This window comes from Colius striatus, chromosome 2 (genome assembly GCF_028858725.1).
Source record: "Colius striatus isolate bColStr4 chromosome 2, bColStr4.1.hap1, whole genome shotgun sequence".
NCBI lineage: Eukaryota > Metazoa > Chordata > Aves > Coliiformes > Coliidae > Colius > Colius striatus.
In genome coordinates, this window is record NC_084760.1 from 27,428,589 (window position 1) to 27,442,856 (window position 14,268).

The window sequence follows — 14,268 nt, forward strand, 5'->3', positions numbered from 1 at the left end:
TAACCAAGCCTAGTCTCAGCAAGTTGGTGGGCATGATGTGAGATTACAGTTAAACTCTACAGCATGCTTATATTCATAGCTGAACACATCTTTGCTTCATCAGCCTTGAAGATTCATTTCAATGAGCCAGCGAGGTCAAGATTAAGTATGAGTTAAGCTCAAATAGAAGTATTTATAAGGAATTCAGAATGGATCAAAAACTTGTGTTATGCCTTATGCTAATGCAGGTGAAGACTGAACACAAGGCCATCTTTGAATATAAAAAAGGCCTCATTTGAATATGTGACATTTGAAGCTGCATAGTATTTAATAGTTGTACACTGTTTCCTACTATCATTTACAAATTTCAGTTCTTTTAGGATTATTCATATTTTGTCATTAAGTTTTAATTTTTATGGCAGTGTTATTTTCCTTTATTACTGGGAAGCTATAATGATATCTGAAGACAGCATCTACTCACTGTTCTCTCTCCTGGACTTCTGCCTCCAGCTCTAAACTTATTTTCAGAAGACACAGAACTGTCTTAGCATTTTTTATTTCTTTTTTTCTTTCTCTTGTTGCTGGTACTTTTACAGCTCACGTGAAAAACTGGCAATGCAGCTTGTGTAACAAACCTGGTTGCAAACAGAAAACCATTCAAAAGCCTTATTTTTAATTTTTGCTTTAGTTACTGCTGAGAGTTATATGGGTGGAAATAAAACTGAACATTAAAACTTTCCATATTTTAAAGCACAGTTAATTAAAAATAGTGTCACACCCAGGAATTTTCTAGTCTTCTGAGTTTTTATATACATGCAGCCATTGTCTCTACCAGGTCAGTAAACAAATGGCAAATTTTGTCTGTAACATAGGCTGTCTATATTATTGGGCAATAGTAACAAAATAGATCAGTCACCAAGTAAAAGGAAGGTGCTTTGATCCCTGATTCAGGAAAGTATTTTTCTTCAACCTAATAGTTAAGAATATACTTGAGGTCCAGTGATACAAATAGCAGTCAATTATCTATTTAGTCAGAAGCATATAGGTAGATGAATTCTTGGGTTGAGATTCTTCAACAGTTTGTGCTACTGGGATTTATTTTGATGGTTAAATGCTGAAGCAAGAGAGTAGTATTACTGACCTAAATCTAAAGAACTGTTTTGAGTAGAAGACTTAAATTTCCTTTGGTTTAGCTATAAATCAAGAACAGTGAATTAGCTGTCCAGCTATAGATTTAAGCAGTTACTTATATACTTTCCCAATATGAGGCCATATATATGTATACATATATGTGTGTGCATGAGCATTTGGTTCCTGATTCTGAAAAATGCTTTTCTGTTAAGTATATAAAGAAATTATATTCAAAGAGTATATTAATGATAAAATTCTTCATGCACGTAAGGAAGATCAACTTTCAATAAAAGATAATTAGTTCTGCCTCACACCTATGTAACAATAGAAGATATTTCTGGAAATTATATTTCAGTGTTTTGTGGTGAATATTCTCTTTGGAGAATGCATTTTGCAGTTTATGAAACAAAAAAGGTAGGAAAAAATCTAAAGAACATTTTTCGTATTTTCAATGGACTTACAATGTTATAGTTGTCATTCTGGTACTCTAAATGTAGAAAGGTGTGAAAAATATATTATATTGTTTTATTTGTCATTTCTTCCAGGTAGCATTTGAGTGAATAAACTGCAGCCTTTCACTGACACGTGCAGTTTCTGTTCTTTTTTCCTTTCATCTACTTCTGATTGACAATGTAGTTCCCTTATGAACGGCAGAAATCTAATGAAATAGCACTTAAAGTTTTTATTTTGAATTTGTTACCACTACAGTCCAGGTTTAAAGAAAAAAACTAATGATAATTATTCCCTGCAGAGAAATTAAAAAACTACGTGGTATGTTTTCAGTCAGATAATATGTTCAGGAGTGAACTGCCTGAAGTCCCTCTGAGATGGATGGTGTTTTGGAATTTGAGCTTTCTTTTAACACAGGGCTTTCATACAGAAATTGGAGAAGCAAGCAGATAGACAGAAAACATCTTTTAACTGTAACAAAGTTGCCCATTACCTTGAAAGATATGAGTTACAATAAGAGTAAAACTCATTCAGATTATTTGGAGGCTGAAGCAGTCAAGAATCACACAGTGATTCTGTGGAATATTTGATGGAAAGAGCAAATGTAATCACCCTTCTGCTTGGAGACAGTCACATGGAATTATATGAGAAATTTAATAACACTCTTTGGCAGTCAGAAAAGTTCCATTTTTGGTCTTTTCACTGCTCTTATCTTTCCCTTACTGGTTTCTGAAGTAGAGACTTTTTAGGTTATTTCAGGAGCTACATCTCTTTTTTTCTTACAACTCGTTTAAAGCATGTATTTCTGCTATTGTGTTCTCCCTTAGTCTCCAAGTTTGTTTTCCAGTTCTCATCTCTACAGCATTTGAAACATTTTAGCATATTGTAGTAGAATGTAATGGACACTTAGATATTTTGGAAGAGAAGTTTGAACATGCTAGATTGTAATTTTATTTCCTTATACTATGTGACCTATTCATAACTTGTCTAAGTTTATGTTATGTTATTCATCTTAGAAAGCCTTTCATGTGTGATATTAATATGTCCATTAGAGATAACCTAAGAATATTGCAAACTAGTGATCAGATTCATCTTCCTTTATATTGTACTATATTCCTTTGACAATTTATTCACCTAGTGATTAATTAACTTTAAAATGCACATGACCATTTTTACTGAAAAAATATTCAAATAATTCTGAAAGTATTATCAAGTTTAGATTGATTATACACATAGAGTATGTAGAGCTTCTAACACTACTAACTATATTCCTAGAAATACCACATTTTTGCAAATATAGTTTTTCACTGACTCTTAATAGAGTCTTAGCTATACTTAGCTAATAGAAGGGTTTTTTTAAACAAAATATAACTGATAACTACTACCACTTCTTAATTATTGCTAGTTATTTCTGAATTCTTTCAATGTAAAGTGCACAAGTGTTTTTACTTTAATTTTCAAAATCAAGGGACTTACTAGCTGTGGTTATGCATCTATTTCAAGTAAGAAATTATGTTAGTAATGTAGCACTTTCAAATATTTCAAAGATACGTTAAAAAAAAAAAACACTCTTGCTCTTCTTACCATCATGTCGTAGTTGTAACAACTTTTCTTAAAAAGGCAAAATTTTAAAGTACTTACACTGTTAATGTTCCAATTTCATTTCCCTACTTTAAGCAGTGATATTTTTCTATGAAGGTAAAATCAAATGATGAAGAGATGTTTTACTAAATGCGTGTAAAACTGGAAGTACTTTCCTCTAGTAAGAATTTATACTGATAACCATTCCTCTGTGCTCTCCCTGATGCCACATCTACAAGCTAATCTGAGATACGTTAGGCCTCTTTACTAATGAAAGCACTAAGGTGGTGTGTCTAGATTTTCTACACCGAGTTCACCCTGCAATGTTACTTGTTTGGAAACACCTACAAATCCCGTCATCATTTCTTTTGGTTTAAGTATTTTCATGAAGACATACAAATGCCTGGACTTCTTCACGAAACTCAGAACATCTGAATTTTTCTCTTCTTGTTTTCTAAGGCAGGCTTAAAGACTATTTAGTTGCAATAGATGCTGGCACTTTTTATAGCTTATGTGAAAATCTGGAAATGCAGCTTGTGTCACAAACCTGGTTGCAATCAGAAAAAAATTTTGCTTTAGTTACTGCTGTGAGTTAGATGAATGGAAAAAAAACCTGAACATTAAAATTTCTCACTATGTTGTCTTTTAAAGCACAGTAAATTAATAGTGTCACACCAGAACTTTTCCAGATTCTAATTTTCTGAGTTTTGGTAAACATACAGCCATTATCCCTACAAGGTCAGTAAACACATGGCAAATTTTGGCTGTGACATAGCTTGTCTATATTAGGCAATAATAACTAAATGGTATTTTGAAATTGGCCTTAGAAAACAATAATAACATCATCTGCCTTCTAAAAGTCATGTCAGGGAATAAAAGGATTTCTTTTCCAAGGTATCATGATGCCTGTTGTTATGCTTTTGGGATTACTAATTGTCCTTATAGGTCTTCCTCATTTTACTGTTTGACATATATGAAATATAAAACAATAATTGTTTGTAATAAAGCTTAAGTTTATCCCATTAATAGCTTGCAGTGAAAAATATTAGAAATTTGGTGCGAGAGTAGGTTTCCTTTAAAGCTGGATTTAGTGCCATTGATAGGAAAATGGTTTTATTGGTAGAAGATTCTAGAAAGCAATATGTTCTCAAAATCTATTTTATGCTGGAGTCTCCTAAAAGAAGGTTAAGGAGGAAAGCCAGGATCAAATACCTATCCTTAAAACTGACTCAACTCTGTAGCTTTTTTCCTGGTCAATATTTTCTGATTTCTTTTGAATTAAAATGTTTCATTTGAAAAAAAGGGAAAAAGTTTTAGCAATTCATATCTTGTGTTTTCCAAGTGCTTTATTATTAACTGTAAAATCTCCAGTTTAAGCCATTAAAAAAAAAAATCTTATAAGGCAGTCATAATTCCAGAAATAATTGTGTACATGCTGATCATCTGAGAACAGAGGAGTGAATGAGGTGAGAGAACTGCTCATAAGAGACCTTTACAGTGAAAATTAATAGAGATAGATGGGAAAGCACAAAGATAACCAGATGCAGATAAAGTATAAGAGAAGAAAACTGCAGGTGTGTCTCATAACTGCTGAGGAGAGGGAAAGTATCACTTCCCTCCACCTGCTGACAACACTTCTCATGCTGTTTATGAGAGCACATTGATAACTCATGGCCATTAAGTTTTCCATCAGGATCTTTAGGTGCTTTTTCATGTCCTTTGGATAATAACAGTAGTACTCATGCATACCCAAAATACAAAGGAGTGTACAGTATACTTGGCAAATTCATCTTTTCCAGGAAGATGTGCAGTTAGAATTGAATCACAGAATCATTTTGGTTGGAAAGGACCTTTAAGATCATTTAGTCTAAAGCTGTTATGAGTTAAGTGCCTTTCTCAAAGCAGAAGCTGTTTCCTTTCCAGTAAAGAATGTCAATTTATTTAACAGTAATTCCTAAAGAAATTAGAAAAAACACAATAGTGATATTTTTTGTGAAATAAAGCCAGAAATTAATGTTACAAGCTAGCAGAGAGTTTGGCTAAACTACTGAGAGAAACATTTCTATCACTGTAAGACGTGCTAAATCGTCTCAAATTCCTCGTAACTTATTCCACTTGCATCTCAAACAACGTAGTGTCTTCTGGAAGTATATTTTTGCTTACTCTCATGGTAAGACATTAGTTTAACAATTAATTCACATCTTCGGCAAAACTTTCTGACTCAGAAGACATCACTTGTGCCGCAGCAATTTTTTAACAGGTTTCTAATCCAAGTATTATTCCAGCCTAATCCTGTCTAATTTTTTTTAATCTAATTCAACTACATGTCATGACATGGTGAAAGATTTAATACTCAGATTGATTTTATAGTAGTGTGAGGTCAGAAATTACAATATTTAGTTACAGTTCTTCTTTCTCTTGATAATATCATGCCAGGTAATGTCTCTTGATTTTACAGATTCATATGTTTGACCTCCAGTTGCCTCTCTACATTTAGCATCTATCTGTGTAGCTGCTTAGTACTGCAATAATGTTGGGATAGTAAATAAATAAATAAGAGTTATAAAACTATTTTGAATTATATGCCCATGGTGAAGAGAAGGGAAGCAGAAATATAGGCAATAACTGATTAAAATACAAAGTCCATATAATTTTTCTCTCAGCTTTATTCTCACCACAAAGTAGTGAGAAATCACATTTTATTGTGTTCATTTATTTAAAGAATACATTTTTTCTTGTATATTCCCTCTGATTTTCCCATCTTAATAACTGCATATTTTTCATATGGAACAAAATAATTTTCACTTTTGGACCCAGGACTGCAAATTTCTTTCTATAAGTTGTGGTTTTCAAAATTTTCCCATAATGACACTTCAAAGAGTAGAGGCAAAAGTAATTGTCTTTTGACCAATGTACCCATTTGGTCTCTATCCCCACCTCTTGCACACATCAGCTTTCCAGCTAAGATCCCTGCCCATGACTTTGAAAGTCATTCTAGTATTACAGGAAAGACACATCCTTATGTTGTCTACAGCACCCTACCTGGTGCAGTGGATACAGAACAGAAAAGGCCTGGATTTGTTATTGCTTCTTTTATGGAACAAAATCAGGTGAAATTTAAAGTTGCTAATATGGTCATTGTCCTATGCAATTCTTAGTATCAGTTGCATACACGTGTTGCACATGCTAAACTGTAAGAAAAGCTATGTCCAGAGTGATCAGTTCTTGCTCAGATGCTTGGGTGAAAGGTAGAATCTTTCCTGCTGTGCACACTATGTTACAGTTCACGTAGTCCAAGGTGAAGTTCATGTAGTCCAAGGTGAAAAGAAAACAGCCCTGACTTCCCAGACCAGGCAAGTTTTGTGTTATCTTTGCAGATACAATGCTGCATTCTATGCAGCTGTATGAAATGTCAGCTTAATTGCTGTTCTGCAGGAAGGCCTCAGCTTTTCAACAGTCCCATAACCTGTTCCTAGGGTAGTGCTGTTATTCACTAATCTTCTGTGTGTCAACGGGAACTTCATTCTGCCATTAGGGCATTTGTGATCAGCATATTGAGGAGGATCAATAGCAGTTTCTGTAGCAATGATAAATATCTTTCTCCTTAATTCATGGAAGGCCCAATGTTACTTCTCCAAACCTGCGCTTCCCACTACTTCCAGTCTTTGCTTAATTCTGTGTTCAGTACTTTTCTCACCTCTCATCCTTTGTGTCTCTCACATTGAGTGGATTCTTACAATGTGATGAGTTTCAATGCTTCAGACGTGTGTATGTTTAGATCTAGAAGTGACTTCTTGATGGGTGGATACAGTACTTTTGAGAACATGAACTGCCACTCAATTCAGCATGGGGAACCTGGCACATTAGAATAATTATGTGGCCGATGAAATGCGTTGTATTATTGAGTGACTTACAGCTTCTCTTTGCATGATGAACTGGACAGATACAAAGAGGAACAAAGCTAAACTAGTGAAATCTCATGGTCAAAAATAGAAATTTTGAAAGGTTTTGTTCAATTATTATTTAAACAAATAAATTAAATTTAGCTAAGTCCCGTAATGAGTATGTCTAGTTTCAAAGTTTAGTATCAGAGGACCTGGTATGTTTCTTGTATAATTCAGGAATTCAAAAAAATTGAATGAAAATATGCATTTTGATCAGTCTTGAAAAGGATAAGGACATCAGATTATTTATAGACTCAAATCTGTATAGCGTTGTGCATCAATTACTATGTGGTAAGTCAGAATTTCCTGAGAGCCTGTTCTTCACAGTCTTGCAAATTTTGGAGAATTTGATAGAGTCCTTTTTCAGCCCTAGTGGATAGGAAAAAATAAAACAAGGCAAAGCTAGAAAGAATTATTGGTTCTTTTCACTTCGCACTGAGTGCAAAACAATTTTTCATAGTTCATAGCTCTGTCAGAATTACTTTTTTTAATGACTGGAATGATGGGTCATTTGGGAAACTCAGGTTTAACATTCTCAAAAATAAGTTATTTTTTTTAAAATGGTTATTTTCGTATCGTTCTTCAATGACCCTCTTTGGATTTCCTTTATGCTTTCCTCCTACTTCAGTACTTGTGAATTTAATCAATGTAGAGCATTTAATCAATATGAAGCCCTCTTACAGTTAATTACAATGTAGAGTAAAGGTGATGTAGCACTAATTCTTCTAGCACACACTTCATTTTCTTTTGCAGCCTGATATATTTCTGCTTAGCACCAGTTTGTACTTACTTTCTTTTCAGTCTTTTTTTTTAGCCATGTTCAATTATTGCTACTAAAATATTATTTCAAGTAAAACTTCAAGATGCATACTGCATTGTAAAGAAGTTATATTTACTGTTTCTCTGAAAAAAAAAAAAAAAAATATCCTTCTTGGTATCCTAAAGCTCTTTCTTAAGTGTTTTGATTTTAGTACTTTTAGTTCATATTATCTATAGTGACTTAAAATTGCAGAGCTGCCTTTCGTAGACACATTTGAATATGATGATGGGTGAGAAAGTCCCACTTAGCCTGGAATGTTTTACTTAAGGTAAACATTTTTGTGATGTAGAAAACATCAGTAGATGTCTTCTGATTTAAAAAAAATCTTAGAGAAACAAGACTGTCTTTTTGTCTTTTTCTAAGGATTTCTTCCAGTCACTTGTCAACTACATTGTAACTAGTGCATCATAGTGGTATATCTTCTACAACTTTTAATTTTGGATAATATTTCTGTTAGAAATCATCATTGATTTTAGATTATAGCCAACTGGCTAAACCCAAAGTGTTTCATCACAGACTTCCAAGCATGGTTTGCCAGAGTGCCATCACTGTCCTTGATGACAGCAGCCATAGAGGTGCTGAGTTAGTTTTCAATGTTTTCTTTCTTTTGGAGAAAATGCTCTGATTGTCCCCATTTTCTGTGCTTTTTTTCAGTTCAAAGAGCATTTTGGTATTGATCACATAATTCTCCTTCTGTCATTTGCTTATCTGGACAGCTTTGATTGTGTGTAGTGACTCTGCAAGCAGAATATAATTGCTTTATGTTCTTAAACTATAAAATTTATTGGCTAACACACACAGCTGTGGCAGCTGAAGATGTTGCAGTACTCATCACCTCTTTGGAATGACCAATGAGTCTTTCCTGATCTGGCAATCAGCAGTCATGTGGGAAAGATTTAGCCTGCATTGCTCACTTTTTGAAGGGATTTGCCTTCAATGCTGTTGAGTTCCAATCCTCCATCTACCTTGTTTTCTTCCTTGAGATTTAATACCTTTTCATGTCAGTGATTTTCATCTTCAAACCTTGAGCTGTTAACTATCCCTATGTCAAGAATTTTACCTGTGGCTGGAATTTTACCTTTCTTTTTTTGCACGGATATCACTCTACATATTTTAGCATAACTTTAATTAAAACTAGGCAGTCTTATTGAAAGATTTAGATAAGATTACAAAACTTTTCTGTTGTGCTGTTATCCAGTGGGTCATGGATGGCTAAACATCCAGGAGGATGGTGATACCTACCTGCCTGCAAATCTTCATGGTGTGCTCTTCTATCAGGATACTGTCTTTTGCCCAAATGTTTTCTGTTTAAGTGTGCTTTCTTTTCCTACCAGCCCTACATTGTTCTCTTTTCACATTAAAGAAATTTTTTCCAAATTAATCTCTCACATCCTCACCCCTCTTTCTTTTATTGTGTTTCTTTTTCAATATTGCTATATTCAACTGAACTTCCTAATGGCAAGAGCTGTATTGGCCTCCCAGAAGAGCCAACGAGACAGGGCCCCAGGAAAACAGCATTGTCTGCTGTCCATGTGTGCCATCTTCGTCATATCTCTGGTCTGTAGATCAACTGACTGATACTTGTTGAAGTATAAACACATCTGCCTTGATGCAGACAGTTGAAGTGTGAGTTCTACTGTGACCCCCATGTAGACAGAATAATGTCCTAGGATTGCCTTATTAGAGGTGTCCTCTGAAACAGATTGAGAACTCACTGTCCCTGTGTTACACCTTGTTCAATTTGTGTCCAAGCTCTGAATTGTGTCAGGTTGCAGGTACCATTGCATTACTTCTAAGCAAGGCTTGTTTCTGCAGATTGTGGCCTGTTGCAGCTATTACTAGCAGCAGGAATGCGGCACTGTGCGGCACTGGTGGGTCTCAGGATGAGGCCCACAAAGCAGAAAGGTTTGTGCGCTAGCTTTCCTTGGGCAGCTTCATGTCACCTAAAAGAGAAACCAGTCTTACCTAAATTAAAATCCCTGAAACCCATGTGGTGTGAGTGTAAGGAGCCTCAGCATCAACTGCTTTGATTTCTGATCTCTGTTCTGCCTCATCACTTGCTAATACGGATATAATCAAAATTTCTCCACTCAATTCTGAGTCAATCACACACAGTGGGCAAGGGATGTACCCCTTGGCTTTCCTTTCATACTTCACTGTAACTGGAATTTCAAACACACCTTCTTCCTTCTATCTGTGATTCAAGTGTGTTCCCACTCTCCTAAATCAGTCCAATGGCCTTAACATACGCATTTTTCACTATTGATGTATGTATTACTAACATCTTGAACAGGAGTTGGGTATTGAGGTGCCCAATCTAATATTCAGCATCTCCAGCAGTATACATACCCAGTATGGCTGCTTCAGATTGCCTCATGGTGTTTTGAACTGCTTTAATTCAGTTGCATTTCTGTACGTAGATGTCTCTCTTATATACTGGATGTTACAAATTGTGTGCATATTTTTAAATACAAAGCAGAGTAAGAAGTGAGGTACAGAACTTAAATACAACTTGTAATGCGGTATTTAAAATATAAAAAGTGAAATCTTTCGTAAGTGCTGATTAAAATCTGTCTAGGGAACTTTTATCTTTTATCTGCCAAAAATGATGGAAAATATATACATAAATTTAATATAAAAAAGCTGTTTTGTCCTAGAGGTACATTTATAGGAGCAAAAGCTGTATTGCAAAAATAGTGATAATCTCTATATAGTTTTTTCCTTTGTTTTACCTGTATTTCCATCTCTCAAAATGCTGTCTTTCTTAACATTTATTGCATTCTTCAAAGGCTCAGACCCTTTAAGATCACATATGAGACTACCATACCTTATTTAATCTTACCAGTCTTTGCAGGGTAAGAGCTTTACTTTCAATTAAGTGATTTATTCCAAGAGATAAACATCCTCAAATTACACTAAACAGTAAAAAAAATTAAAAGTTAGAGAATACATCTCCAAAATGTCATTGCTTGTATCTGTGCAGAATTATTTGAAGTTTAATTACATTATTCCCAGTGAATCTGTAAGGCAGGGGCATGCAAATTACAGATAGGAGTAGTGTATTTTGCTATTCTTAGGAACAAAGCTAACTCAGACTACTAGTTAAGGAGTTGTATTAAATTCTAGACACAACCTCTTTAATTATAGCGGTCCCTGTAAATTTGTTCAGGGGAAGAGGAATTGCTAAGTAGTTTCAGAAATTCCTGTTTCCCTTTTGTGGAGGAATGATGAAAAGTGTGAATCACACTTTCCACATAATTTAATGAAATCCTTCATTAGTGAGAAATGACATTTATTTTCCATATTAAGTAAGTTCTTTGTGCATGGAAAGTAACTCTCTTAATTTGTTTAAAATTGCTAGGAATCTATTGCCTTTATGAGATGAATACTGGTTGCTATGCCATTGGTATTTTCACAACCAAATCAGTTTCAAATTAAGGCTATAGATAGCATGCTAAACCAATTGCTGCAAGAGAATATAGCATTATTTTTCAGTGCTATTTGCAATTAAAATGTGCTCCTTCTCTTATCCCACAGCTGACCAAACAGGAATGTTGTTTATAGGAGATGCAATAATACAGGTCAGTAAACATTCACTTTTTCCGCAGACATTTGTTTCACACTTGCTTTATGTTTATTTCAGTAATTAACTTACATATTGCTTATCATTTTCACCTTATTGCATCTGGTTTTAGGTTAATGGTATAAATGTAGAAAGTGCTACACATGAAGAAGTGGTAAGTCATTACACTTCAATTTTTTTTAGTACTGTACAAAATATTCTGGTTTTATACTGTTGTATCTCTAACTGTGCTTCATATGAGTTTACTCCTTTTTACTATAAAGACACAATGCTAAAGTAACGCTTGTGATTAATAAAAGGTTAATTTTGGCTGTTAGCATTTGTCATAGTTTCTGCACTCTTACTGTGACTCTTCTTTATGTAAGATGTATGGACTTCTTACTGTCTCAAAGTTGAGTCTTCATCATTGTTTTTATAGTTTTTTTCATCCCTTAGATAAAATAAATGTTTCAAAAAACAAAATAAGGCAAAATTGCAAACTCCTGGTAGATTACATCTGTTGTGCTCAGCGGGGTGCAACTGCTTATCCCACAATAGGAGCTATATCAGTTCTGTCAGTGAACACCTATCTTTTGGGGTTTTTTCCTATAAATTGTACACTGGGCTGCTTGCCATGGAAATTCAATAGAATGGAAACTAAAAAGAAAATGCCTTTACTTTTTAAGAATGAATGGTGAAAATATGAAAAACTTATATTACGTTTTTGTTTATTATGCTACTCTATGTAGCCAAATGCATTCTTAGACACAATTAGTCTTTCAGGGGTTGTAAATAATTTTAATAGCTTTTTTTAATATACAAATGTATATATAACATATATATTGATTATGGATTGTGACTTTGGTACAGTGATCCATTGAGATTGTGAATGTTCCTAAAGGGTTGATCTGCTGTTGTAGGACGTTTAAATGGTAATGAATTTCTGACTTTCTTAAGAGTTGCAGGAAAAGGATTTGAAGTAGTTTAGTATCTTTAGAACCTTGATTTAACCTACTGTATAAACAGCATTTAAGAATTAGAATACGTCAGGTGAGTGTCATAATGCTGCTAAGGTATTTAAAAACTTTGATTCCTATTGCTTTCAGTGCAATTGAAGAACACTCATCTTTTGTAAGTCTTAACCCTGCATGTGTTGAAAACCAGAAAATCTAACTAGGTTTTCTTACCTGTTTCTAAATGTTTGCTTGTTTGAGAACATGGGAATTCTTGATGGGAAATGTATGAAGGAACATGGTTATTTTATTTGGTGAAATGATGTAACAATTTCAGATTTTCCATATTTATATTTATATGCAATGTACATTATTGTTATGGACTGAGGTGCACTGAACAATGCCTCTGTTTCATATTAAGGATTCTCAGGTATTACAGAAGTATACATAGTAACAACAATAGCATCCAGTGCTATACTTAAAACATTTCTAAATGCTGGGACAAGAATGGGAGGAACCAAGAAAGCAGTAGTGTCACATGTTTTGAAGTTTCCTCTTATTTTTTTATTAGAAAGCAAGAAATGTGCTCAAACATTGGCTCTACTTCATGATATCCATGGGACTAAGATGCACTTCCTGTCTTCAAGCCAGAGTTGCATATATCAGACACATCCTAATTCTTAGCTGAAACTCTCAGAGGTTAATAGACTATAGATAGTAAATAACCATTATAAAAAAATCTTGTACCTAGTAGGACTGCAGTCACATGCGAGAAAGAGAAGAATACAGGAAACATACAAAGATCTCAGCTTCAAGTTGGGAAGAGTTTTACATCTCTGTATTGTGGATGTGTGTGGACTGCTGTGACACACTGAAAAGGCCCCTTCCCCAGAACTGTACAGCATACCATAGAATGCAGTCACAGTTTCTGCATAGCTTTTGAATCTGGTGATGTTGAGTTTGGAGGACTCTTTAAACTAACGAATGGAATTGTGATGATTAGTTCTAGCACAATGTGCTAAGTCTCAGTGGTGCATTTTGTTTTCAGGGTAATGTTCAAGAAATAGACCAAGGTCTTCCAATGAGTTTTTTATTTGCTTAAAAGGAAAATTATTTAAGTGGCTTTTACCATTGCTTTATAGAGTTAAGATGCCAAAGACTCCTCTTGGGGAAATTAAAAAAAATAGGGAACTACTTTTTTCCTCTAAAGAATGCTGTGTCTGTAGCATTTTTAGAGCTTAGATGCTTTCAGATTAACCTCAAATAAAAAAGCACATGCCAATAGTTACTCTATCTATCCTATCAAAGTTTAGACAGGAAGTAAGCCAGAAGTTGCTGTCTGAATTTCCAGGTATTTTTACCATCACATATTCTCCAGTAGGCCCAAGACTAGTATCTTAAATTAATGTTCTGGCAGAATTTCCTGCACTTACTCCTCCACTTCACACTCTACACCAGTTAGAGAGTAATTTCTGCAGCAACACTCAGACTAATGCATTGAAAAGCACAGAACGTGGGAGATGGCTGGGCATCTTACAATTTTGGAAGGCATTGAAATCGCCAGCTCTTGAGCAGATGTATCCAAATGTCGGTGTAACCTAGCAATAACACATTTTATGGCATCTTTTCTCTGTGCTACTTGCTCTCACCTGAACCATGGATATCTCAGCCTCATCCTTCCACATACCACTTCCAACAATTCTACACCATATAGCCCTGATAGGCTACTGCCTCTGCTGCACTGAGAAATGGTGATTTGGTAATGGATGACCTAAGGTTTTGCAGCTTCAAGACTTTTTAGAAAGATTCTTAGCTAGCCTTTTAATTATTCAAATTTTCTTGGATATC

General features: G+C 34.6%; 1 protein-coding gene across 1 annotated transcript in view; it reads left to right on the forward strand.

The window, feature by feature from the left end:
- Positions 1-14,268, forward strand: part of SNTG2 (syntrophin gamma 2) — a 254,428-nt gene that overhangs the window by 121,014 nt on the left and 119,146 nt on the right. Inside the window, exons 5-6 of the mRNA XM_061990346.1 lie at positions 11,443-11,486; positions 11,601-11,642. Coding sequence (XP_061846330.1) covers positions 11,443-11,486; positions 11,601-11,642 — 86 coding nt within the window. The remainder of the gene's footprint in view (positions 1-11,442; positions 11,487-11,600; positions 11,643-14,268) is intronic.